At 40.3% G+C, this 27743-nt stretch overlaps 1 protein-coding gene across 2 annotated transcripts; it reads right to left on the bottom strand.

The window, feature by feature from the left end:
* Positions 1-1163: 1163 nt before the first annotated feature.
* On the bottom strand, positions 1164-27554 carry RDH10 (retinol dehydrogenase 10). Of its 2 annotated transcripts, none has more exons than XM_074817434.1 (6): positions 26885-27554; positions 26116-26351; positions 6416-6514; positions 4859-5004; positions 4399-4530; positions 1164-2557 (listed from the first exon to the last, which is right to left on the bottom strand). In XM_074817434.1, the coding sequence occupies exons 1-6, from the start codon at positions 27174-27176 to the stop codon at positions 2434-2436; spliced, it is 1029 nt and encodes a 342-aa protein (XP_074673535.1). In that variant the 5' UTR covers positions 27177-27554; the 3' UTR covers positions 1164-2433. The 2 variants fall into 2 exon arrangements, with proteins under 2 accessions (XP_074673535.1, XP_074673525.1); XM_074817424.1 differs by having other exon boundaries at positions 26116-26354.
* Between the last annotated feature and the right edge of the window lie 189 nt (positions 27555-27743).

Consider the following 27743-nt stretch of genomic DNA (forward strand, 5'->3'; position numbering starts at 1 on the left):
TTTGTTAAGTTTGGAGCCATGGCTGTCTCTAGGGATGTTGTGTGCAATAACTTTGGTATTACTTGACAAACTAGAAAAATATAAAATTAGCCTCAAAGATCGTCCCCACAAGCACTTAAGTAATTCTCACCAGATCTGCAGGTGATATCTGGTATCCCCTTTCTCTATATGTATCTAATTAACTTTTGAATAGGAGATTAAAAGTTAAGGGTCTGAACAAGTTTTAGAAACATGCTCACAGAGTGCACCAGTTACGAGCAACCCCAAGAACTGAGATGGATTGTGGTATTTCTGGAATGGTAGTAAGTTCAGAGAAACCAGGATGACAAGGTATTCAATAATTAAAGTAGAACTCTACGAGTCCTGAAACTTCCTTTTTAAGTAAGTCTGTAACCATTGTAAATTGGCATATGCTTTACAGAAACTTGATATTACTGGTCAGCTTCTTATTTTTCCTTTTCTGCCAGGCTAGTGTCTTGAGTATCAATATATCAAACTCTAAAAGTTGCTTCTTAATTCAGGACAGCAATGTAGATTGAGACATCTTAGAAAAACAAACATGCATTATGATGCTATGTAATAGAATGAAACTTGCTGCACTTGGTCTTAGTGACTTTGCTGGAAGAACATGGGAGTTAATTTGGCCCTGGGGAAGTCATTAAGACACTTTTTTAAAAGCACACAGAATGGTTAATGTAAACAGTTTCTTCTACTGTAGATTAATTTCTGAACAGGCTTAGTTAACACTTCTCCACACAGATACCTATTTTTTATATGTATGCTATATATATGCAGTAATAACTACAGCTGTACTAAAACTACACTGGCTTTTTAATTCACTAAAACTGCATTCACACCAGGTTGTTTTTATGTAGATCTAAATGAAGCTCCATAGAAAACCAAAATTAGTGTTCTTCAAAAGCTCTTTGACCTGTTACTTGATTGATTAGTTTAGAAACCAGAGAAAACTGTCAGCTCCTAAAGCCTAATTTCACAGTACTTACTGATAGACTTAAGAGATTACACTGTAAACCATGTAGCTGACAAAGTGGATACACAAATTGAGCAATAAATATTTGAACTGTGTTGATACTAAAGAGCTATGGAACAGGCATAAGTAGTTTGCATTAATTTAGTCTTTAAAGGAAGCATTCCAATCACCGTTTTAAGGAAAAGGTGGCTCACTTTAATAACCACAGGCATTGGTCACTATTTAATAAGACATTCTAAAAAAGTAATCACAATTTGTCCAATAGTAGTTTACAAGTGGATGGTATACATTAAGATACAGAGGTAGAAGTTCACTTTTACAATGCTTCACTAATACAGATTACCAAATTCAAGGCACAAAATTGTTCGCTTTACAAAAAATACTGTAAAAATGTCATTTGCTGTTCTACAATGTGAATACAACTCAAAAAAATCTTTACACCCTTCCATATTCTGTATGTAGAGTTGCATCAGGCATTATTCTATTCTTCCTTCGCTAATAATTGGCATATGACCAGCACTTACATAAACAGTTTGTATCTCAGCTGAGTTGCTTTGTCTTTTAGGCACAAGTCCAGTTACAGAAATTTAATACAACAGCTTCCTTGGGGGGTGGGAGAACTCTGTCAGAAGTAAGAATGAGGAGGAAGAAAAGAAACACATAGTCCATAACAGCAGATTGGACTCTGACATAGAGGGAAACAGAACAGAGCATATTTCAAATCAAGTGACTTGAAAAAAAAGTCAGTTTAAATCATTAACCACATTCCTAGAAAACCAGATGCCCAGTACAAGTTTGCTCTGAGAGTATTTGAGACATTCACTTGCCTTTGAATCGGCAGAGATTTACATATTTTTTTTAATCTTTGTTTAAATAGAACACACACAGTTGCTACAAAAGAGAATTACACCACAATTTGGCCATGTGTCCTTTAGAGAGCTTGGGTGAACAAGTGAAGAGATGCGTTCAGAAACTGTCCTTGAATTTGCTAAAAGGTCACGAGCAGTAGCTTAAATCTCAAGACTTCCTTTCCTCTCCCTTCCCAAACAACATAGGGAAAGACAATTTCTGAAACATTGCATCTTCTAGTGGGAGACAGCTCTTACAAGCCTTGGCAGGCTGAGAAAGAGGTATCACACAGTGCATCCCTACAAGTAGTATGACTAGTTTACTGTACATACAGTGATATTCTAAAGGACAATGGTGGCAGCTACATTGTAAATTCACTTTGCTTACCTATCACATTTTCCAAGTACTCTAGTCAGTTTTATTTACAGTATATAAAAAAACATTGATTTTTAGAGTTCAATACACAGGTTTAGGACCCAAGAGAATGCCACAGTAAGATGTTGACATTTGCATCTGTTAGATGCAAGTGCACTTTGCAATTCAGTCATATAACATCGTATTCACCTATAAATGTTAGTCCATCCAAAACAGTGTTAAATTCCATTTTTTGCTTCATTGTTGTTTGTAGCCTGTTTCCTTTGAGCAATGAAAGGGTACATGCACTTGTCTGCTCCCAAAAATCGGTACATGCATACAACTGCTTCAAAGGGCAGAATACTGTGAAAAAGAGGTTATAAAATTGTTAGAAGACAGAATAAAATAAACCGTCTGCTTACAGTATGCACGTGATCTCCTTGAAAGCAACATAATAGCTATTGGAGAGGCTTCTTAAGAGACTTAAAGGATTCACCCCCCCTCCCCCCCCCAGGGATACTTACAGAGAAAATTGAAATTCTACAGTCCCAACCACACAGGCAAGCAGAAAGCAGGAAGAAGCTACTTATTCACATGCCTCCTACTTAGACCAGATTTTCTGCTGCTTCTTCACAAGCAGAATGATAGCTTGTTTTAAAGAGGTGAGAGGGGGCAAGGGCATCACAGAAGGCCTACTAAGAGCAAAGCATCTGCTCAAAGCCACATCAGCAGAGGTCATCAGACATTTAAGATATTCTTTAATGTGGGATTAGTGTTACTTAATGCCGTTCTTTGATCACCAGATGTCTAACAACCTTGACTTATATTCTAAACTCATTCATCCTCAAAAAGAGAGGTCCAAAGTAAAGAGAGCAATTTCCTTTTTTCCCTCTCCTGATAAAATTCCAAGAGGTGACTATGTGATGGATACCTGGCTACAGACCCTCCCCTCCTCCTCACATCCACAAAATATTACTTTTATTTCAAGTGCAGTCCTCAGGGGCTCTAGTGAAAGATGAAGACGGGATTTCCTCAGCCCCTGGAGACAGCGGCACTCATTCAGTGGAAAGCAGTGCACAGAATCTAGCCATTAGGAGTAATGACCACTGACAAGCTGAGTAGACACCACTGGTACAGGTGTCCTCACTGCCAGTAGTACTGCTTGTGCCATAGCAACTGGAGGGCCTGTATAAGGCTGTGACTGTAGCTGCATAAGGCACTGCTTTTGCACAGATCACTGAAGCACCCTCTGAGCTTCTGGTTGAAGAAGACAGTTCTTAAAGATGCTGACAGTGTCCTTGATTTGTTGGCAGAAGAGACACATACATTCTTCCAGGAAAGAGGTGAGCAGTGAAGGCTCCTCTAGTCTTTCGTGAGCCTGTCCACCATGAAAGACCTGAAGCAGAGGAGAATCACTGCCTTGCAAGTGGAATAAAAATCAACAAGGGTCTCAGTTTCAACCATCCCTCACAGAAGGAAAATAAGTCAATGCTGTATTTTAAAGGTTCCTCCTACACACTACAGATTTAAAACAAAAAACACAGACAGCTGTGAAGCTGTTCTCTGCAAACTAGAATGCAAGTGATGTTGCATCAGTGGAATTGAGCCAACTCCTGTACTACCCTGCATCATTGAAATGTCAGCCTGGTTACAGATTAAACAGAGTTCCCATCCAAAAACTGTAGTGTGTTAGAACAAAGGAGGCAATGCCTTTAAAATAGCCCTTCCTCCAAACTTTGACTCTGAAAATTGGTATACAAATGTGTAGATTTTCAGTTTATCTACTATTTCTGTACAAGTCCTAGACAATCTGCAGGTAGGGCCTCCTACACACTGGTTCTAGAGACAAACAGCTAAAGGTTCCTTTGCTGGAAGCTGCCTCATGACCCACTCCTAAGGACGAACTCAAACAATGGAAATAAAAGTCTGTTGAAAAGAAAATAGGTATCTAAGGAGGACGAAAGATACTAAAAGGGTAAAACGAGGATGCAAAATACACGAGATCTCAGTTTTACGGAGCTTCCGAGGCAAGCAACTTACACTCATGCAAGCCAAGAAAGAGAATGCACTCATACGTTCTAACAGAACAGCACCTAGGGCCTGTGTGGGTGGAAAGGTGTTTATATCCAGAAAGTGGACATGCTCATGTATTTTACTAGTATTCTGTAGATTGTATTGCAACAAACTGGCACTTCAGCTCTTACCTTTTCATGAAGGTGACCATATACATGAGGCGAGGTGTGCAGATCATTGGCTGGTCTGTAAGGATAGCTCTCATAGCCTGCTTCACACAGTATTCTGGTTTCAAGGGTGGAAGGAAAGGCTCAATTTCTTTTCTGAAATATTTGATTAAGACAGATTAATAAGATACATAAAAGACCTCAGTGAACAGTTCATTAACTCACTCTCTTTGGAAGGCCTCAGCAGGGACAAAGACTTCAATTTTTTTATATTCATGGCTCAGATACAAAGACTATAGTTCAAAACTTGTGTTGCCTAAGTACAAAAGGACAGAAGACTCTCAATGAATTCAGAAAGTCTCTTTTTTGAGTCTCACACTAACATACATCAAAGCAGATAGAATACTTATTTTAATGGTAACAGTTTAGTTACCTTCAAGTACTTTTATGACACTACACAGAGCAGAAGGAAAATTTTACTCACCTGATCCTGCACCCTCTAAACATTCCTGTATCTACAAGATAAGGGCAGACTAAAGTTGTTTTGATTCCGTCCTTTTCAGCAGCCTTCAATTCATGGCTCAAAGACTCGTGGAAACCTACAGCTCCAAATTTGCTGGCGCAATAATCCTGTGTTGGCAATGAAGCAAAAAAAAAAAAGGCAACTTAAAAAGGACAGATATGAATCATGTTCAAAGCCAAAGCATATCTGAAGCAATTCTGCACAGATTTTCAAAGCAACAACAAAAGACACCCACTGAATAGAGCATCACATCAACTCATTTATCATTTTACTTTTGAAGCAATTAGTACAGAATCATGAAAGCAGGAACGCTGAATGTAGGAAGATATTACCTTGGAGTCAAGTCTTTGAATCAGGCAGGCTCACATGGCAAGTTACTCCAGTTACTGGTTAGCTTAATATTAAATATTACAACAAAGGACTGAGACACCTAATACTACCTTGGGTCAGATTTGAAAAAGCTTGGAAAGTTGGCAGGGCATAGGTGTAAAAATTTTAAATACTTTATTTTTAAGGTTAGTTTCAACAGAAGATACAATGGAGATTTGAGTGTATTATTTAGTTTTCAGAAGAGGATATAGCTCATATATCTCAAAAAACTAAGTTCAGCAACATTAAAAAAAATTTGCATAGACAGCAGTAGCATTTGAGTTTTCTGTTGGATGTGTCCACTTCTGCTGGATGTGTCCACTTCTGCTGGTGGTCACACCTACAGTCTAGGAAATTCTTTGTCGTTTTCTCAAGACAGTAAATACTATACAAAGCTTTAAGTTACGCCAGCTTCATGCATTTCTGTTATGAAACACTGCAGTTTAAGGTCCTGGATTGAGGCTTTCCTATATGCAGAGAAGCCTGTGCTCATGAGGGTAATATGACCATTATTCTGTTAGACACATTAATTCATTTGCACTAACCGAAGGCTTTTTGTTCACACTTCCATTTGTGCTAATGACCCAAAAAGCAAGATAATAGGCTCTAATCCTAACCTAGTTTTATGTACCAAACAAGTCTCTCAAACTGGTGTTCCGAAACAGCTACTAGCAACTAGACAACCTAATGCTTATAAAGTGGGAGCCTAGAAAAGCAGGTGAGCCATATATTCTGGAAGAAAGGCTGACAGCCATTTCCTCACAGAAACAGGAAACAAAACATTACTTTTGAAAATCCTTGCCTTTGCCTTCAAGCTTAGCACTGAAGATCTTGACAGGAGTAAGTAGGTGGGCACCTTTCAGGTTCCTAAATTCATCAGGTAATTATCATTTATCATTTAGCATTCTGAGATCCTTAGCCATCCTAGGCTTTCACTCTAAGTGGCAAATCCACCTGCAAAGTAGAATATGGTGACTGCCAGAGTCCTGCGGATCCCATTCACAGGGAGCCATGTATTGATAAGGTACTCAGCACCATAGCTTTCAAGTATCTTTGAAGATTTGACTTCATTTTCTCTAGCTGGTAATACAAAAAAGCTTATCCTAAGCAAGAAGTGCCAAATTTATTGTTAATTATAAGCTAACAAACCTCCACTCCAGCAGTACTGAACAAGCCCAAGGAACTTGCAACTGTCACGATGTGTCCATGATTCATTTCCAGCATCTTGGGAAGGAATGCTTTAGTGGTCTACAAAGTAAAAAAAAAAAAAAAAAAAAACAACCAAAAAACCACAAAATAAAAAACCACATCACAAACATACTACATTAGTGGTAAGTGTTCAAAACCTCTATTTCAGTTTATTATCAAGAATTTAGCAGTATGATCACTGTACAGGTTTTGAACTTCTGAGTTTGTCAAAAATGCCAACAGAAAAATCTACAGCTTGTTTGTGAATTCAGATAGCGAGGCAGCAAGGATTATATCTCCAGAAATCCTAAGGTTAAAAGATCAATTGAGCTCAGACATGTTTATTTTTCTGCAAGAGACTAGTTATCAGAAAGAGATAATTTGACCCTAAAATGGAAGTCACATTTTTTTAAGACAGAAAAAGGAATGCAAAGTGTTTAATTACACCATCCAGTGCATCTGTGTTAAGACCAGTACCAATTATCAGTTCTAATTATTGACAGTGTGTTTTGTAAGTTAGGTATGTCTAGTTTTACCCAATTAACTTACCATCTTGGGCATTTTACATTAAAGGAAATACTAAATGCAGAGCTTTTGCTGATGTTACTTTTTACATATAATACAGTAAACATCTGCTGGTTCAAGTTACTTTCCATCTTTATTAGTATCCATAAGCATTGCTTATACATAAGCATTGCCGATATACATTTCTATTATCAATTCCTTATTTTAAGAGTTTCAAAATAAAACAAAACAAGTCTCAAGATGAAAGCGATTAACCTCCAATTTGTATGCTTTGATTATAAAAAAGTTTGTTTCTGTGTAAAAACCCAAGTCAGAGTTAACACCTCTAAAAAATTAAATTTTAAGCAATAAATTGAAGGCATTTGCTAGAAGATCACCCCTGCTAGAATACCTACCTTTGTCATTGTCATGGTTTAACCCCAGCCAGAAGACTCAGATCTGTTTTCTGAAGCTGACTCAACACTTTCCTTTTTAAATAAGTATTAAGTATGCTAAAAAGATCAATGAAGTAGTAAAGTATGTGTAGTTATGACTTCAGCTTCTAGGTTGTCAATGTACAAGATCACTTTTAAAATGCCAAAGAACTTCAGACAATTTTTAATCACAAACATGCCTAGTTAATATATAAATCTATTAATGACAGAGCTATTATTCTATTCTTATTCACTCAGTACCACAAATGCTTAATCCTCCCAGAAACCTGGTCTTCCCATGTAATTTGGATCCAAACCCAGAGCACGCAAATGCCCCTTAAATATTTGCTACTTGCTTAATTGTTGGTCTGAGTCGTGTCAGCTGCATTCTTAAAAAGACATGCAAACTACAGCTGAATCCATCTAATTCCATTCTTATGCTGTCTGCATTTTCCAATCACAGACGTCAGGACAGTTTTGCTCTAATGATTTTCACATGTTCTTGTACAACATTTTTGCCTGCAGGTGTTAAATGACTAATCCAGACCTTCTAACACCACACAAAAGAGTGTTTTCACTGGACAGCTGGCAGATGATAGAAGATTAACAGACCTCCTGACTCCTTGCCTTTTCTACTGTTGATTCATACAACTAGATTCTGTCATAACTTTATAACAGAGCTAATTATAAAAAATAATCTGAGCGCAAGCTGCCTTGCATTTGTTTCTTTCCTCATGGCAGGGATCTCTAAACCTCTTATATAGAGCCTCAGACAAGAATTTAGTTTGCTGTTGAACTAATCTGTGCCAGGCACACAAAGTTTCAGCCCCTCTTCCCATGTTGCATGGCAACAAAGCCCAGTCATCACAGGACAGCGCAGTCTGAAAAGGTAGGAGGCTTCGCTTGGACAGCACTGAAGTTTTACAGTGTGCCATTTCTTTGCAGCCTGCCTTACACACCCCAACACTGATGGTGTGTATGCTATCCCTGTAAGAGATCTATGCTCCCAACTCAGTCCTGCTAACAATTTGCTCCCCTTCTGAGCATTAGTCAGCTCCATCAGCGGTTTCCACTTACATCTCAGTTATCTGTCCACATCACATTGGAATGAATGATTGCCACCTCACATTGCCAGAAAGCTTGATAATGCAGACTAAAGCTCTGTCTGCAAACCACCACAACTACAGAAATGAAGGGGCACTCACTTTGGAGTTTGTCTTGGGGGAGAGAAAGAAAGGAAAGAAGTAGTAATAGATTTTTTTTTCCTACTGCTTTCAATGCACGAATCAATGCTTTCTTCCAAGAGGCAAGTGCTCCAAGCTTTGTTGAACTGGGTTTTCTATTATCTTTAGTATGGCACTGCTTTTTTTAAACTTTTTTTCTTTTTAAATATGATGAACTATAACTAGGTGTTCATAAATGTCTGTATCTGTAGCTGAAGAAAAGAATTTTCACAGGCATATATATAGATATGGGAAATAACCAGAACAACTGCAGAGCAGTAAATTTCAGAAAGCCTGCTCAACTGTGCTAAACTCCTTCAAAGCATAAAGATTACAAAGACTGAGTTTTCAGAGATTGTGGTTAATGTAACCCATTTTCAACCAAGAGAAAATTGGCACATGATGCATAAACCCTGTTGAGGACACTTTTGGGTGATGTCTTCAGCAATTCAAGTGCAGACCGAACAACTCCCAGCAGCAGAACTACAGTCACTTCATGTAAGTCATCTCTTAAAAGGCCATTTATGGCCACATAGGAAAAAACACTGCTCCTCTGCTCTGAAGACAAATAGCATTTCATGGAAATCTTTGCATGAGACCTCAGTGTTCTGAAACAGCCTGTCCAGAGCAGGGCCCTGTCCTTTGCCATGGGACATTATCCCACAAATCCATTTAAAACCTGAAGCTGAGGCAGTCTATAAAGATAGCACAACTATCATATGTAGAAAACTTAGCAGTCAACTATCAACATCTCAGCTAAATGGATGTCAGAGAAAGTCATCTCAGTTGCTGCCATCCTCCAGCCATCTGCAACAGCTGGGAGTCAGTACTTGAAAACAAGCACTGTCAGAGGCAGACACACCCTACGGGGGGACACATTTCCAGTCTCAGAGTAAAGGCTTGCCCACTGCTCCTCCCAGCCTCCTCTTGCTGGGAAAAACAATCCCAAAGTGAAGTTATTCTCTTTCGTGGTATAAGCAATCCCCAAATAAATCAGTGCTCTTACTGAGCTTCTGGCACAGCCCACTTCCATGATCAAAGCAGCTTCCTCCATACTCTGGTCCCCAGTTTTTCCTGCCTGTTACATAAACCAGATCAACCTAGTTTCTTGTTTCTAGTTTCTTTCAGCTTCAGCTACATCTGCCTACCAGACCTGAAGTCTTCTGTGTACTTGTTGTACTGCTGAGAAACTAGTTAAGAGCTTGACTGGTTTGGGTAAGATGCCTCCTGGGTGGCCTTCCTATCTGGAGTTTGTCTGAACAGGTAGCACGGCCCACATTAGTCTTCTGAGGTAATGCATGGACATGCCAATCCTCCGTAAAAAAAGTGTTAGAAGATACCAAGAAAGAAATGTGTTTTGGCCATGGCATTAGAGGTCATGAACCAGGCCTCCAAAATAATTCAAATCAACTCAAGTGATTTAATCAAACTATTTGCCTTCTGGTTTGGTCCTTTAGGTTTCAGTTGTACCTGTCACAGCTGCAGAGGAAGACATATAACCAAAATATTTAAGTACTTAAAATCAGAGCTGGGTCTTTTATTAATGACAAACATAACACACTTTTCAACACTGAGGAGAAACCAGTAAGTCGAATATAGTGGATGACAGGAATTGTGTTGTGATGCATCAGGGTGAGGAATGAGGGAAGTTCGGCAGTGTTCAACATTAAGAAACTGAAGTTAAGCATCCTCTTCACTCAGAATTAGCTTTTTCTTTCTTTTTACTTTTTAGAAAAAATGAAAAACCCCAAAAGCATAGTGCATTTTCTAACGTGCAGTATAGTTTAGATACAGCAACTAGGTAGGATAGATAGAACATATGAAGCTATTCTAAACAGAGTAGAGCTAGTTTTTTTGAGCTAGTTTAACCTTTAAGTTTTTTGGAGCCTAGAGATTAGTTCCTAATCTCTAAGCATTTTCCTCTATGCTTCTGAATATACCAGTAAGAACAAACTATTCTCAGTAGCTGTAACCAAACATCTATTTCATGTGCACACAGCTTTAATGACTTATTTCTCACAAGTGTGAAACTGAACAAGCATTTACATGTCACTTCATAGCTTTCGTAATCTGTTCTCAACATTTTGGTTTACGGCAAATTAACTTCTAACAGTCTAGCACTTCTTCCCTCCCCTTCCCCAAATTCTTTAGTTCCATTCTTAATGAAACAAAACTCAAAAGATTGTGCAACACAAAGAACAGCACAGCTGCAATGTCAAGACAAATTAGTCTAAATACAGCAAATGAGAATATGAAGAAATACTGTGTTTGGGAAAGTGATTTTTTTAATTAAATTTTGGATTAATTATTCTTAAAGAAGAAAGCAAGCATCCACAGAAAACAATGTTAGCTGTATGCAGCTCAAGACAATGGATACTCACTGCAGAAAGCACACCAAAGTAGAAAAGTACATGCTACCTCATGTTTAGAGAGTGGTCTTTATAATCAAGAAAGAAATAAAGCAGGTACCACCACACAGGTCCTTTAAGTTTCTATTTCTCAATACAGTTTTTTTTTTTCATACTTTCTGCCTATTGTCAATGTTCAACAGCCCTTTTAAACTATTTTGATGGCATAAACAAGCTGCTTTACTGTAAGGCAGAAATTCCTTTATGCCAAAGGCATAGCTCATTTTCCATACAGCCCCTTCAGGTAAGGAGGATGGAGCATGCTTATTTCTCTGGGTCTGATCAAAACAGCAGTGGTGTACCAGTATAACAGGTAAGAGATTTCTTCCCAAACCACAGCTATTCCTGACTGTCGGGACAGCTGCATAACAGTGCAAATGAGTGCAACATTTGGGTAAATGTATTGTTTCATCTTCATGTTAAACACTATTAGGCCAGACCCAAGAAGTAAAATTGGTGTGATTAGTCAAGGACTCATTCAGACAACTCTGGGAACTAAGGTACCAGAGGTCATAACAGCCTGCTGCCATGCGTGTTAGCTAATACTGTAACTACTATCATGAAGCAGAGATGGTGACAAGAAAATGTTGTTCCACGTTTTTGTCTAAAATACACGCTATATCCTCTCTCCCCCTCAGCATGGACATTCAGCCTTCTTTTCTTTCCATTCTTCTTCACAGACCACAGCAGGACACACTGCAGGTTCTCCTACTCCAGCGCAGAACAGCATGGGGCCACTCACTCCACCATGGAATGAAATACAGAGATTTCCACATACCCCAATTTCTCTTTCCATTCCAGTAACTGAGAAGTAATGCATGAAGGTCTGACAAAAGAGCACCTCTAACTCTTCAGCAGACAGGCTGTGGCAGCCTTGCCTTAAAGTAGGTTTGTCCGAAGTGGGCAGTATAGCACTAATGCACTACTCTACATTAAAAGGGAAAGAGGTGCTTGGAAGGAAGAAAAACCCTATGGCAAGCTTATCAGTAAATATATATTTTCAGGTACAATCATACAGTCCAGCTTATTTCAGAAGATAACCACTTTAGATTCATTTTATAAACACAAGGTAAAACTTCACTTACAGGATTACAGTGAAAGCCAAATAGTTTTAGAAGAGGCCTTTAAAGTACACCCTAGAACTGTGTAACTCTCAAAGGAAAATTTATTCAAGTTAGAGGCTATATCCAAAATGCCTTCTCACACACCAAACCATGCGGTTACAAGCCTGGATTTAACCATTTATTTTCCTTCTAGCATTTTTATTTGGTTCCATTGAGAACTGAGAGTAATTACTTAACATTTGCACTATCATCTCAATTACTTTTCCCATAGTATCTCCACATCCTTCTTAAATTTCATTATGCAAGCATCTCTGAAATATTAGGTTAAGGTGAGACTAGCAACTGTGCTAAGACTACATGAAAATACCAAGTACAGAGTTGAAGACTAGAGAGACCACACAGCACAAAGGACATGGCTCTGCCAGTAACAGGCTGAATACAGAAGGTAGACAGAAGTCTACAACTACTGTTGACCTTGCTAACATAAGGGACCAGAGCTGTACTTTAAAGGACCTCAGATGTCGCTGCTGACTGTTTTCAAGAAGTGCTGGGCCCCTCCTGGATAATTAGACACTGTCTAAGTAAATATTTGAATAGCTGTGGAAATTAGCACTAAGTTTGATCTTCAGTTTCTATTCCCAAGAAACGATAACGAAGAATAGGCCAGAATTACCCAGTCTTTCTGAAGTAATGAATTAAAAAATAAAGTCACACATTCCTCTGGATTTTTGATAGGTCTACCCAGATCCTTCTGGAGCAAAAAAGATCAGGAGATAAACATGACATCCTCAAGCCAAGATTCCATAGACAGCTGTATTAAAAGCATGAAAGGAAACTATTCAAGGATTGCCCTCAAGTGTGCCTTGAAAAGGCCTTGCGTTCAAAACAAAAAAGCTAGACCTTCCAATATTTCGTCTCAAAAGGAGTCCCCTAGTTATTTAGCTCCTGGCAGGCAACACAACCTTCAATTTCTCACTAAAGCTTTATTTGTCCCTCACATAAAAACCCACTGTTTTGGGGCCATGGGGATTCCTTTAATATTGAACTGCAACAGCAGTTAATGCTTAACATACATGCACAGTAATAATGTTACAGTTGCCTTGCAACCAGAAGCTCATGAAAGAATGAGATAGACTTAAAACAGAAGTCTATAATGATGACGAGTAACAAGGAAGCAAAGCCACACACACCCCCCCCAATACTTTGGATATCCTGCATTTGCAGACAGAGTGAAACTACAGATAAGATCTACCCAGGTTAAGAGGTGAAGGTAACAAAATAAATACCCTGAAGAATTAAGTCACAATGAAAAGCAACATCAGTTAATTTAAAACTGTATTTGATTTACAGAGAAATAAGCATCTTTTTTCCTCTCTCCAACTCTACATGAAATACTGCTTTGAAGTACATGAAGTCTTAGCTTAGTAAAAACATAAGCTATTATTTGAATCACTTATTTTTTTAATTCATTATTAATTCATGTTAGTAATTAACATTCCTGTTTTCTCCACTCTCATGACCAATCTATACACATAAAATCCCCTGCTTCTCCACAGACATATTTAATCAGCTGAGAAGCACCAGAGTTGTACAAACTAGATTAAATCTTATTTACTGAAGTTTGTAAGTGGGTTTGTTAGTAGTAACAAACATCTGTCATACCAGTTGCTAAAGAACAAGTATGCTACAGTCCATATTTCCATTATTTAATATTCCATTATTATTTCCATTCCTCATTTAGCATTTGTAGTATTTAGGGTCCAGTTCCAAAATTTCTTCAATTTTCAAAGCCAATAGTTACCACTGTGTCCTGTGAATGGTTCAGTTATTGTATTGGTTCCTCTTACATGGAGTCAACTCATGTTGAGTATATCAGAAGAAAGCTGAAACTGAATTAAGTAGTTTCCTTAATCAGAACTTAGTGCCACAAAGCTGTTTACAATGGGTAGACAGTAAAGATAAGATAAGTAACACTATTCGAAAAAAAACACACAGGAAACTAATACCACTAGTTATCTCTCAAACATTAATCATTGATTTCCACTCTTTACTACTAGAACTAATTATGCCATGCCTAGGGCAACTGAACATTGACTGGCTAAATTGCCTTTTGTATAGTTCGTTAACAAGGCTTAGTTGAGAAAGGGTTGTGTCTACAAAGTGGGGTATGAAAGTGCTTAGGGGAAGGACATTGCAACAGAAACTTTTGTTACTGTTACCTTATCAGGTCACTATACCAACTACACTGTCTCCCCCTCCCCTTTCTTTCAAGGGCTTCATTTCCTGTGATCTTACCCCAAATTGGGTAACTAAGACTGGAAGAGAAAACAGCTTTGTTCCCTCTTGTCTGAAGTGTAGGTTCAGTACTCAAGACCACTAAATACAATTCATGCTTCAGAGTCAAGGTGGAAAAGGTATCATCACCTAAAACGGTCTGCTACCATTCAAACTCCCAGCTCCCTTATATAAAGCTTTTCTGCACCCCTCACCATTGCATCACTCTAGATTGAGTGCACCTTTACCTAGCATATGGGTTTAGATACACATAGCAGAGTCAAAGGTTGCCCTGATTTCTCCTTAAGAACATTTCACTTCTGTTTAGAGAGGCCACTACTTTATAAGCTTTCTGGGCATGAAGAAGTTCAGGTATTCAAGCTGAACTACCCTTGTTATTTCTATACCAGCAAGCAGAAATTAGAGCCTTTATGTTACTGGTATGTAGTCTCCCCATCTTTCTGCTCCTGAGAACTTTTATATTCTTTCTTCCTAAGAGGAAACAGATTTTAGCTTTACATGCTTTTTATATAATTTCCATCCTCAGATGACAGGCCTGTCCTGTAAAGTGTCTGATCTTTCTAGTGACTAGATGCCACCAGTCATTTCTGTGGAAGTCTAGCTGACTTTAATAGACATGCTTATAAACATACTACCACAAAGGCACATCAACTTGTCTACTTTCATCTGTGCTTGCAGATATCACTTTGTTGATGTACAACTGCTTCATATATATGCAGGAGTATATATCATTGTTTAAGTCACTGATATTTAGACCTCTTCCCTCCAGAGTTTGCAAATCTTTGATGTGAGAACCACATTCTCACAGGTTGCCCAGAGAGGCTGTGGAGATCTCCATCCTTGGAGATACTCAAAAGCAATCTGGACATGGTCCTCAGCCACTGGCTCTAGTTGGCCCTGATGACCTCCAGAGGTCTCTTCCAACCTCAACCATTCTGTGATTACTCACTACTACACTCCATGCTCAACAGTCCATTCCTCTTCATCTCACAGAGGAAGAAGTTCACAAGCCAGCAGAGACCTTGCACTCTTTGTCCCTATGTTAACTGCAAGTTTATCAACACAGAATCTTAACTAACCGGAAAGGATGCTGATTTCCCTGCCATATCTCTCCTTACAGGAGCTCTTGCCCGTAATAAATTCTCCTACTCTGTCAAACAGTGTCTGTTCTACTTCTCCTTTGGTCTCAAGTCCTTTCAGCTGGAGAGAGGGTCCAATGAAGCAGTACAGAGCACCTAGATGAATTTCTTGTGGACTTAACATATTTTCAGCTGAGTCCAGAACATTCACATACTGTACTGTTTTCAAAAACTAATGATATCCCTCCAGCTGTTAGATGCCCTCCAGTAACTACACTCCCTTGCCATTTTCTTAAGGGTATTCTGAGCCCTCACAGACAATTCTGCCCGCTTTAAATTTTAATGGCTTTTAAGGCTTGGACAGGGCAATCATACTGGATTCTCGACAGCTAGCAATGAACAGGGAGAAAGACAGTATCTTTACTTAAGCAGTGTGAAAGTGCAGAACATAAGTTGCCAATTATGTTTGTTGTGGATTTCAAATGCCAAACTAATCTAAAAGCTGAGAAAGATCAGTAGTAGTTAAGATGGCATGGTAAAAGGGCTGCTGGAGGCTCAGCTATGTGTTTAGTCTGCCTTACACGGCAAAACAAGCAAGGTACAAGTCTAGACTGAAGTGAAACGTGGAAACAAATGTACATGCACAGACTTCTCCAGCCAGCACAAGTTTAAGGCATAACCAAGCACCAGAACTGAAGCTTACAAAGTAGTCATGGTCAAAAGCTGACCTCTTCTGCCCAAAGGCATCTTATTAGACAAGTTGATATATACTCTCCACAAATATGAATCTTACTCTACTCTCAGACTATCATAGTTACCAAACCACAATTATTATTCAATTGAAAGCAACTATTACACAATTGGCAGCAGCCACTGAAAAGTAACATGCAGTTTAAAGAAAGTGAATCCTTGTGCTCAGATCTACCATGTCAGCATTTGAGCTTTCCATATACCCGAGACTAACACAGAGCTCCAACATGGCTGTGACAGCCCAGTTACACTCCTGTAAATTTAGGAACTTAAGTTACAATCCCAATAGGTAGCACCACCAACCTTGTATTCTTCCACAGGCAGATCTATCAGTAAAGACAAATTAACTTGCATTTACTCAAATGTCAAATTTGAAATTAACTTTAGCTTGCTGGTCAAGTGATACAAGAAGTTAACACTTGGCTACTCCTTTTCACAAAAGCTGGTTTAAGCCCTGTTGAAGTCAAGCAACTAGAAAACCTACTTTGTTTATGCACTGACAAATGGCTGTGTCAAAGGATTTGTAGCATTTCAGAGCTGTGTTGACATTAGTGTAACAAACACATTAGTCCCTCACCTTCATTAGCACAAGTTTGCAGCAAATGTCCAACCATTTGGAGAGCAGTTATTTATTGCCAGCTATTTGATAATCTTGACAAAAATGAAAACATGCCCCTATGAGTCAGTGAAAAATGCACATAAATTCATTTTAGAACAACTATTAGATAAGACCTCAGAATATTCTGTTCAGTGAACAAAAACACAATCCAACTTTTAAATACACATTTTTCTCCAGCTTGCCATAAGCTTAGTCATCCTCTGGAATATTTAGTAAAATTTGGTATTTTAGTCTGCATGTTTCCAAAAAATTACTAGACAACAGTACTGTCAGAACTACTTACGGAAAATATTAAGTCATCATGTTTTACAATTTATGACTTTTCAAGAAGTGGCTAAACAGAAAAAGACTGTCTCAGTTTCTAGATACCTTAAGGCCAGTACCTCCATAGCACTGCAATTGCTATAGTGCTTGCATGCAGATGAAGGCCAAGTCACTTCACTCATCCTCCCCAACTCAGTCCCTAAGTCACTGTTTTGAATCAATTACTTTATAAAAAGGAAAGTGATTATGCCATAACTGAGTATCTCACAAGAGGAACAAGATTAGAACGAAACCTTCCTTTTTCATGTAACAGTCCTACTTACTGAAAACAGAAAAATAAAGAAGATAACAGTTGAATTGAAATTTGGCTTCAAAGTTTGTTTAGGAAACAGCAAGATCCTAGAAGGCTCCAACTTCTTATGAAGTAACTCACTGAATGAGAAGTAACATTTTAAAAACGCATGGGGCTTAGAGGTTTTTTTAAAAAAAAAGGTATTTAATACTTCTCCCCACCCTCCAAAAGAGGATGTGCAGAAAATAAATAGTTGTAGCAGGTAAACTTTCACTTCATAAGCCAACAAAGGCTAAAGTGACAAAAAACCTCCAGCTAATACAGTGACCAAAACAGCGACTAACACAGTTTGCAAAGATTCTACTTGCACAGGCATTTTAACCGAAGCAAACTGCTTACTTTCTTAGGGGATGAGTTTTCAGCCTGCCTGTGGAAACTATGCTCATTTCCCACAAGCTGAAACACAGCTCTGGCCTGGTTTTTCCACATTCAGTGTTAGTACAACTGATTTCCAGAGAAGTCATGCAGTAGGCACAAGAGATCATTGCTCTTGACAGTACACAACAGCAATCATAGTATCAGTGCAAGGCAAATAAGCTAAAGCTGTTAATACAACATTATTTGATGTGTTCAGAAAACTAACTTACCTTTATCTTAGGGTTTTTAATAGTGTGTAATTAAAATACTGCAATCTCTTTAGAAGTTGAATTGTTACATTCAGGCTGTTATGCCAGTGGCGGATTTGCTATAGCTTGGAACCGTTTATGACTACTTAACTACTTAGAGCCTGTAAATCGTATTCTAGAAAATCTCTCCAAGACTGAGGTTTCATTAGACAGCCACAGAGGTCCTGTTCACAGCTACGTAGTTTTATTCTATTCCTTCCCCCCCCACCCACCCCCCCCACCCCACTGGCTAGTCCAAGTCTGAAATGTTGATGAGGTGATTCTAGTTTCTAAATAAAAAACCTAATCAAATTGGCCAAGAGAATTAACAGCTTTCCTCCCTGCCCTCCGGACAAGTTAATAAGCTGAACTGGCTCACCCAAGGATCAGATGAATACTAAAACTAGCACAAGGTAAGATGCAGATTCAAGGGGTAGTCCCATGTGACAGCTTGCCACCACTAAGCTGCCTTGTAGTTTCATCCTAAGTGAACAAAAATTTTGGACAACTTAGTTTTAAGCATATGCTGAAGTGCTTTTCCAAACCAGTGCTGAAAGGGGAGTGCTCGAGAAGCTGTCACACAAGTTCAAACAGATGGCAGAAGTGACCAGCACTAGGGCACATTTAGGTGCAGAATTCAACAGCCAAACAAACTTGAATTTCAAAAGGCTCACACCAAGTCAGCCACCTCAGCTGCACAGCTGTTCCAGCATTCCTTGGCCTACCATGCCCTCCCATCCCAGTTGTGATAACTCACTCATGTCAAGTGTTAATTTGACTGGCATATAAATCATTATACTAATATAATTATTTACAAGAACAGAGTGTTCATTCAGAAGTGTAAGCACAGATGTAAATCTCTCCCCTGTTTGTGACATATCTTCTTTCAAACTAAACCCTCAGAAAAACAATCTCAAAGTCTATGCCTACTCACCTACATTGTAACTGCATTTTGAAAGACTTTTTCTTTTTTTTTCAACAGACTAAGAAGCCTAAAACCACAGGTAAAAGCATATAGCATCACACGTAAATCAGCTTCAGTTTGCCTTTGCAGAAAGGCCTCTACTATTTTTCACAGAAGACAGACAGGTATCAGTAACTCAGCTTTACCATCAGTGTGAATAGCCAGAAAGGCTCAAAGGTCAAGGGAGCAAGGTTTATCAAGAGAGTGATGCTCTGGCTTTTACACAGAGAGGACTGTGGAAAGGTTTAGTACTAGAGATACATAACAAAAACCTTCCCTCCCCCCAGAAAAAAAAACAGAAGTGAAATCAAAGCATGAGAAGCATTGGGAAAGAATAATACTTCGCAGCTGATAAAGATAAAAGTAGAAAAGATTTTAAAAGTGCAGTGCTAAAATGGCAGGGATGGTGCTAGAAAACATAACATTCATCTTTCCTCAACCTGTCTAGTCAGAGTAATTGATGACACTAAGAGCTACAGAAAAGGACTGCTCACCCACACAGATCAGTTAAGACAGGTCTTAGACAGTGACGCAAACACTAGGTTAGCAGGACACTTAGCCACATCATAATTAGGACTGCTTTTCTCCACAGTTGAACACATGAATATGCCTGTCTTCTAGAAGTCTGCTGTAGTCATTTGGTTATTACAGAAAGTTAATAACATAATAAGATCTCATTAACTTAGCTGCTTTTCATAAATTAAAGCAGACGTTACTTGTAGACAGAAGAAACTTTAAGCTCCATTGCTCTCCTAACCTCCACAGGACAAGAAAGGCACACATATAATCCTTTAGACAGAGTATTTCACTGAAACTGTGAAGAGCAACTCTCCCCACTTCTATTGAGGTTAGGCACCATGCTGGCAAAGACTATCATTCCATCCAAGGTTTTCCTGTCTCCCCAAATCCATCACAAGTAACAGCATAATATCAGACCGAAGTCAGTGCAGAAGTTTCTGCTTATTCAGCCGACCTACCTCATTCCATAAGCAGCAGGAATTTAATCATCGTGCTGATCGTTCATCCAGGACCATTTCTTCAGAGTAGATTAGCAATCCTGAGAGCATTCATACGGTTTGCTGACAAGCCTCCGACCCTCAGAAAAAGTCACAGGAGTCTGAAGAATGAGACTATCCCACATGCCTTACCTCTGCAAGCTATACTGCAACTCCAGCATTATTTTAGATAGCTGTAGAATTGCAAGCAGCTAATAATTGATTAATACTTCAAATATGTTTCAAATAGCTTGAGAAGTCTTGGCATAGTCTCTTCAGAACAATTTCCCTTTCCTTAATGGAATTTTCACATTGCTTTTCTGTGAAATATATTACTGTTTTCACCTAAACTCTACAAGCTTCATATAGTTTTTAGTGCATGAAAGCAACTGGCTGATCACACCATATGCTACCATCTACAGGCAACAAACAATCCACGGGTCACAACCTGAGAATCTCTAGTTTCTGTTGTTTGAGAGTTTAAGATCCACGCACCTTTCAAATGGCACAGCAAATTGATTGCCAAAGTAAGCCTGAGAGAAGCTGTTGCAAAAGCCCGGGTGTAACTGAAGCAGTTTAAGGAAAACATTCTGAATGGTCATTTCAGATTTGTTAACTGACTGGAATGAAAAATCAAATACTTCACATCATTAAAGAGAAGGAAGGGAAATGCATGAATTCAGCTGCTGTTTGAAGAAAGGAGGTCCGCATTCTCCACCACACAAGGAAGGTTGGTGTTGTAAATAACATGTTCAAAGAATCTTTGATACAATTTTCCCACTGCCCTGATGGAAGTGTTGCTAATTAAACAAATCAAGAATGCTATAAGCTGTTTTGTTCAGAGTCCTTGATATGTGACTACTCTTTTATCATCAAAATACAGCAGACAATGGAGAGACATGACTGAATAGCTTCAATAGACCTCGGGGGCTAGAGCTGAGCAACTTGTAGAACAACTACAGTTTGGTGGGCAGCACTCTGGAATCCCCATTATAGGTGTTTGAGTTCGTATGATTCCTACATAAGGCAAATGAAGGGGCATTTTTCATAAGACTAAGACCCACCTACCACCCCATTGCAATGTGCTTAATTATGCTTTCTGACTCTTCAGATGAGCGAGTACATTGTTTGATGAGTCATTTTTATCCTTATTCCCATCTACTCTGAAACTGGTAAGATCACTTCTACAGTCAAAGCTTAGACATCCAGCTACCTAACTAAATGGTTTGGGCTGGTGGTCCCCCCAAAAAGGATCAGAAAACTGAAAAACTTTCAATGCTTTTTGTGAAAATGATTGCTACAACTAAAATGTGACTACAAAGCTAGGCTGCAGATACATACAGACTGCAAGATACAGGTTATAAAATTAACGATTGCATGCTGATGTCAACTGTGCTTGACAGTGCTAGACAAACTCCTGGTAGACCATAAAACAAATCTGTGAGGAAAGCTCTGAACCAGTAGTCTTGTGCCCACTCAAGCTCCAAAAAAACATATCCATCCATTTATTTTCTAAAACTTGTGTTAACTACTTTCCTTTATAAAATGGAAAAGTGCAGTTTTCTAGAGCATGCATCTGGAAGATAGTAATTTTCTCAATTGACAGAATCCCTCTATTTTGAGAAATGAACCCAAGAACATATGAACTGCAAAACCATACCAAAGCACTTAGAAATTTTAAGTGCAACTAGTATGACTATTTTCATAGCTAAGAGTATAACTGCTTTTTCCTTCATATTCACTACCCAGCATGTTACCACAGTATATGAAACACATGTGCTGTCCAGGGTAATTTACTGGTGGCATGTAGTTGGAATCATTTTGCAAGGGAAGAGTTAGTTTTGATGACACTTTTTGGATCACAGGCACATGTTTTGCTTGAACATGATCCAACTCATTTTTTCAAAGAAAACAGTCAAGAACTTGTATATTAAACTTTGTAAGTAAAACTACACATCTTGGGATATGTTATCATGAAATAAAAAAAAAATCAATTAAAGCTGCTAATTCTGCTCATCCAAAATGCTAAATAGAGCTAGCTGGTCTATCAGTGGAATATTGTGTCTATATTTGATTATAGATACTAAGAGTCCCAGCAATGAAGACAAAAATCAAACTGCTATGCCAACAGGCCACAAGACTCAGCATGGTATAGTTTCAAGTAACGTAGTTTAAGCTGTCTTCTCTTCTGTATAAGATTCAGTATGCACACTAAGTGTAATACTCCCATATTTAAACTAAAACTATAGGCATAAGTAAGCTTTATGTAACACCAGGGAGCTTGAAGAGACTAGAATAACAGTATGTAAGTATTGATACATTACAGATCATTATAAGACACTGTTAATTTTCCAAGGTTTTAGCAATCCCGCCAGCCTAATTAGACTGACAACTACAGTGGCTGCATAAAGAGGTATTTGATTTAGTAACTGCATTATATTTAATGTTTAGACTATTTATGAATGCCCTAATTACTTGAGTAGTATTTCCCTCTTTACTCAGTATTTATCTCTTCCTGTATCAATGTCAGGCCACCTAAAAGATTTGTTCAATTCCAACAAAGATAAATATACCTGCATAACTCCAAAAATCAAGTTGTTCATAAGTGAATGAACATAACTACTCTGGTTAAGACAGCAGTACACAAGTCTTCAAATTCTGGGCCCTAGTCTCTCACTATGTGGATTTTTTTTTTTTTATAAATATGACAGAGCTGGAGCTGAATGCTTTTGCTTCCCCCTTTTGGTAAGTTGAAGAGAACTCCTCTAGGAGGAGAGATTTAAGCTGAAAGTTTTGGGGATCCGCATGACAGGGAAATGCAGATCACTGTTCTCTGAGCTGAATACCGAAGATCTGCTGTACAGAAGGACCTTTGTGTCACAGAATTTCAGACCCTGATCATCATCTTGCCCCTGCCCCTCCACGAGTCTCACTCAATGATCAAGTCTAGAAGGACCTCCCAGGTACTATGCTGATGTTACTTATCCAGCAACAGCATTATTCTTCCAGAAAAATAAAGTGTCAGAGTGGGTATAAGAATCTCTAATTGTCCTGAAATAAGAGTCTGTACAGTAGTTTTATTGAATACAGTTCCAAGATCTAAACCACATTTTGATACTTTACTTAACCTTTATTGTAAAACCACAAAACAGAAAATCAGTTACTCCTATATTCACTTAAAACTGATTAAGCAACAGCTTTATCTTATACTGCGATTTAATATTTTTCAAATTTGAATCCTGACATATCACAGGAAGAAAATTTCCTAGTCTGCGGAAGTTCAGCTCCAGTAATTGACAAGTGCAACCAAGTCAGTCATTCTTGCAACAGGAAAGATAGTGTTACACTTCTGCTACAGTTTTATGCATCTGCAAATTATACTAAACCAGAGCTGGCTTGTTTCAAACCAGGAATGGATTTTGTCCCTATGTTTTCAATATCAGAAGCATTCAAGTTATCACAGCATGAAATAACAGGTTTTTAATACTGCAGTGGATTTTATGCTGTGGAAATTGCTACATGATGCAGTGGTGACATGTTTATATAGAACACTCACAGGAAGGATTATACAAATCATGAATGTCAGCAAAATGGAAAGCATCTGTTTAGGCTGTGGCACACTGCTAAGGCTCTCTTGACTGCCAGTTTGTGATACGGTACACAGCCCAGTTGGAGTCACAACAGCAAACCAGTGACAGACTTTCATGTCACTGCCCACTGCAGAAGTTGGGCAGCCTTTAGATTGTGGATGCTAATGTAAAGCAAGCTCAGATTACCTGCATTCTGCACAGAGCAGACAACCAATCTTATTTCTGATGTTTCAAGGGGACAGTACTAGAACCCCATTTTAGGTTTTTATATAGAAGCACACTGAGGCTTGATTAAGTCAAGGGATGAGGAAGAATTTCCCATCACACATTAAAAAAACCCAGGAAGTACAGACACTTAACTACTGAAGCAATGTTACATGTAAGATCCATGTCTTTATAAAATCCATTTACAGTTTTTTGGACAAAACACCCTCCAAGAATAGTTAAAAGTCTACATAATGCTCCAGAGTATTAGCTTTGCTTTTGGACCACCAGTTTAGCTGACATGGAAAAGACTAGCTGTATAAGACTTCACACATCTAGACACATTGTTCTATTTAAGTCAGCACTGACTTGCATCAAAAAAAGTTGGCTTCAAATCAGCTGATTCAGATGATATCTTATGAATTAAGTACTATTACTTTTAATAGAAGTCCACCCACTGTTGGTCAAGCCAACCTTTTCTGGGATCATGAAGGAGAAGACAAGGAAAAAAGCTTTGCCAACAGCAAAAACTAAAAGGAAAAGCAAAGCAGAACACAGTATCTGCAGGATGTGTACATATGAACAGATCCTCAATTAAATATAAAGGGTGTTGACTGCTGCTTAGAAGCTTAAGCCAAGATCTCAAGTTCCACAGTTCAGATCTAACTATACCTTCCTGGAGTAATTAATTTTTTTAAAGTCACTTCACACTGTAACATTCAGAGATGAGTGAAACTGTTATGGAAACCCTATCATAGCAATACTAGACTAAGTTTAGTTTTCTATTACTGTAAGAGACTCAGAACACACAGAGGGTGCTTTAAAAAGGTCTCTGAAACAATGTTATAAATAAGTGTATGACTTAGGTCTGAAGGAAGAACAGCTGGAGAATTTAGGATCCTCCCATATTTTAATTCATGGTGATGTCATAATTTAGAGTTCTTGGAAACTTTGTCAATTCGGCATTTAAACCACATCAATAACAGTCATTAAATCCAGTGCACATCTCTGTTTGCTTAAGCATCAATTTAACTTTTATGAAGGGGAACACGCAGAGCTCTTAGTTGTAAGAAGTCATATGAGCTTTCCCAGAACTTTTCAAATTGTCTTAAAATATACTTTCAGAGTTTAAAAGAGTTTCTAAACACATTATCTCGTGTGCACTGAAGTTTAAGCACTCTCTCTGCAAGCTTTACAATACACTGGAAAAAGACTGCTCTGCCATTAAGTGTTTCACAGCAGAGACTTTAAGGGGCTCCTTTAGGGTTATGAAACAGCATTTCACTTCCATGTTAGAAAAGTTAGGTCTGGGAGGGCCTTCTAAGTTTTGAAGATGAGGCATTTCACAAAATTTTATTATGAAAAGGTAAGAGCAGCCAAAGAAGGCTTAAGTTGAAGTATATTTCAGATTGCTTAATCCTTTGATTGTTATGCAAGTGTATTTCATAACCTTATTTGAAGGACCAAAGAACAGTTTTAGTACTAACAATGGGCTCAGTCTGACAGCTAATGCTAACCCGAGTGTGCATCATGCTCTCCTTCAACACTCCAATTTATGTAACTCCACACTATTGTGGGTTTAAAAATAAACCACACAGGAAAACAAGATTTAGACAGACAAAAAAGTAATATCACATAGCTTGTTCTCCTTGATTAACATCTGCTAGTTATGGAGACGTTATCACCCCAGAAACCATATTAAAGACTTTCTTACTTCTACTGGCAGCTCCCAGAGCAAGCTATGAGGACAAATATGCAGGATTCCTGAAAAAGTGTTCTTGGCTTGATTTCTTGAGAAATCCTTTTCGCCTTTCCTCCCAGCCTTCAAAAGGAACAATTTGCCTCCAAGGCAATTCAAACAACGTTTCCAGCAGGGGTTTTAAGTATTTTTTCCAGAAATGTGCAAGTTTGCTATTGTAACCATCATTAAAACAGCATCTTAAAACTGCTAACATGCTGGCAGAAGACTATGGGAGGAAGGCTGAGAAGCCATGCATTAACAGTAACAACCTTTAAGCAGACTCAGAGGTTATGCTTGCAAAGGATTTCATATTCTACAGAAAAGGGCACAAGGCTTAGAATTCTAGATTCTAGGAGAACATAGTTGATTTAAAACTATTTGTTAATAACTTTAATACTCACCCTTCCTGTTAAACAGAACAGTAAGTTAAAAAAAGGACCCCCCAAAGTGGTGAGCTTACCAATGAAAGGAAGCAAGTGCAAAACTCAAGACAACAGGCATTAAGCAACAGCAGTTAATTTCCCCAAAATTAACTGACATGAAAGGCAGCAGAAAGAAGTTTATAGTTACCCAGAAGTGTGCATGACAGTTGACCATCATGGTCCTCTCAATAAGCTCATCGGGACACTCCAGAAGATGGTGTCCAGAGACCACACCAGCATTGTTAACCAGGACAGACACCTCGCCAACCTCCTTGCGGACCCTCTCAGCTGTTGAGTAGACATTTTCTCTTTTGCCCACATCACAGGTGTAAGTGTAAACCTGCAAGTTGCAATGGGGCAGCGCGTCTTTTTCTCCATCTCCAGCTACTAAGGAATAGAGACAAGAAAACAGAGGGGGAAGGGGGGAATAAAATTCTTGTATTTTGACATTCAAACAAGTAGTCGAGCGGAAACAGCGAACGCATTTCCCTTGCAGTAAAACTTCTATTTACTTTGGTGTCACCACAGCACACAAGGACTCGTCTATTTACTACTGCTGCCAAAGCGTTTTAAGCAAAGCTGCAGGTTTTAACGCCGCTGTCGGCGCAGGGCTCGGCTCCCCGCTCCCCACCGCGGCGCCCGGGCCCAAGGCGGGCCCCGGCTGGCACAGGCTCCGACGGGGAGTTTGACGCGCCCGCGCCCGGCGGGCTCCAGCCCGGGGCCGCGCTCACCTTGCGGCGGGTCTCAGGTGAGCGCGGCTCCGGGCTGGAGCCGCCGGGCGCGCAGCCTCGTCTAACTCTTCCCCGGGCCGGGGCCGGGCCGGCGGCCGGTCAGGTGAGAGGCGAGGGGCAGCGCCCGGGCCCGGGCCGGGCGGCGGGGCCAGCCCGGGGAGCCCGCCCCGGCAGGCCGCCGCTTACCTCTGGGGGCGGCGGCGGCGGCCGCCTCGGCCATCTCCCGGTAGATGTGGCGCACCATGCCCGCCGTCTCCTCGTTGCTCTGCGTGTTGATGTCCCACAGCACCAGCAGCGCCCGGCGCCGGGCAAACTCCAGGGCGAAGAGGCGGCCCAGGCCGCTGCCCGCCCCGGTGATCAGGCACACCTGCCCCGCCACGCTCTTCTCCTTGGGCCGCACCAGCCACTTGGCTGCGGCCAGCACGAAAGCCCAGAGCACTCTGAAAGTCACCACGAAGAGCTCCAGCAGGATGTTCATGCTGCCGGACTCCGGCCGCGCGCGGGGACCCGCGCGTCCCGGCACGGCCGCCCGCGGAGCCGGAGGGGACGGACGCCGGCGGCGCGGAGCCTCTCCGCGGCGGAGGCGGCTCCTCCTCGCCGCCCGGCTCCCCCCAACCTGGGGCCGCCCCTACCCGGGACCTCCCGCTGCGGGCAGGGAAGGAGGGAGGGAGACTCCGCTCCCGCTGCGGAGGGTCCCGCCGCGCCGCCCGGGGCCGGGCTCCCCCTCTCTGTGCCGCTCGCACTCGGAGCCGGGCGCCGCCGCAGCCCCACGCCCTGCCTCGGCCACACACGCCGGGAAAAGAGCCCGGACACGGCGCTACCCGCCCGCCGCCTCCCCGTCCCGCACGCCCGCGGCCCCGCTACTGGCAGTGAGCATCTTGCTCGCTCGGCCCCCTATATAGGGCGGGCCGGGCGGCCGGGCCCCTCCCCCGGGCTCCCCAGCCCTCCCCCGGGCCGGCCCAGCCCGCCCCGCATTCCCGGGACCCCCCGCCCCCGCCGCGGCCCCTCCTCGCCCCGCTCCGCCCCGCCCCGCCGCCGGGGGAGG

This window comes from Strix aluco, chromosome 1, assembly GCF_031877795.1.
Source record: "Strix aluco isolate bStrAlu1 chromosome 1, bStrAlu1.hap1, whole genome shotgun sequence".
In the NCBI taxonomy this organism is placed as follows: domain Eukaryota; kingdom Metazoa; phylum Chordata; class Aves; order Strigiformes; family Strigidae; genus Strix; species Strix aluco.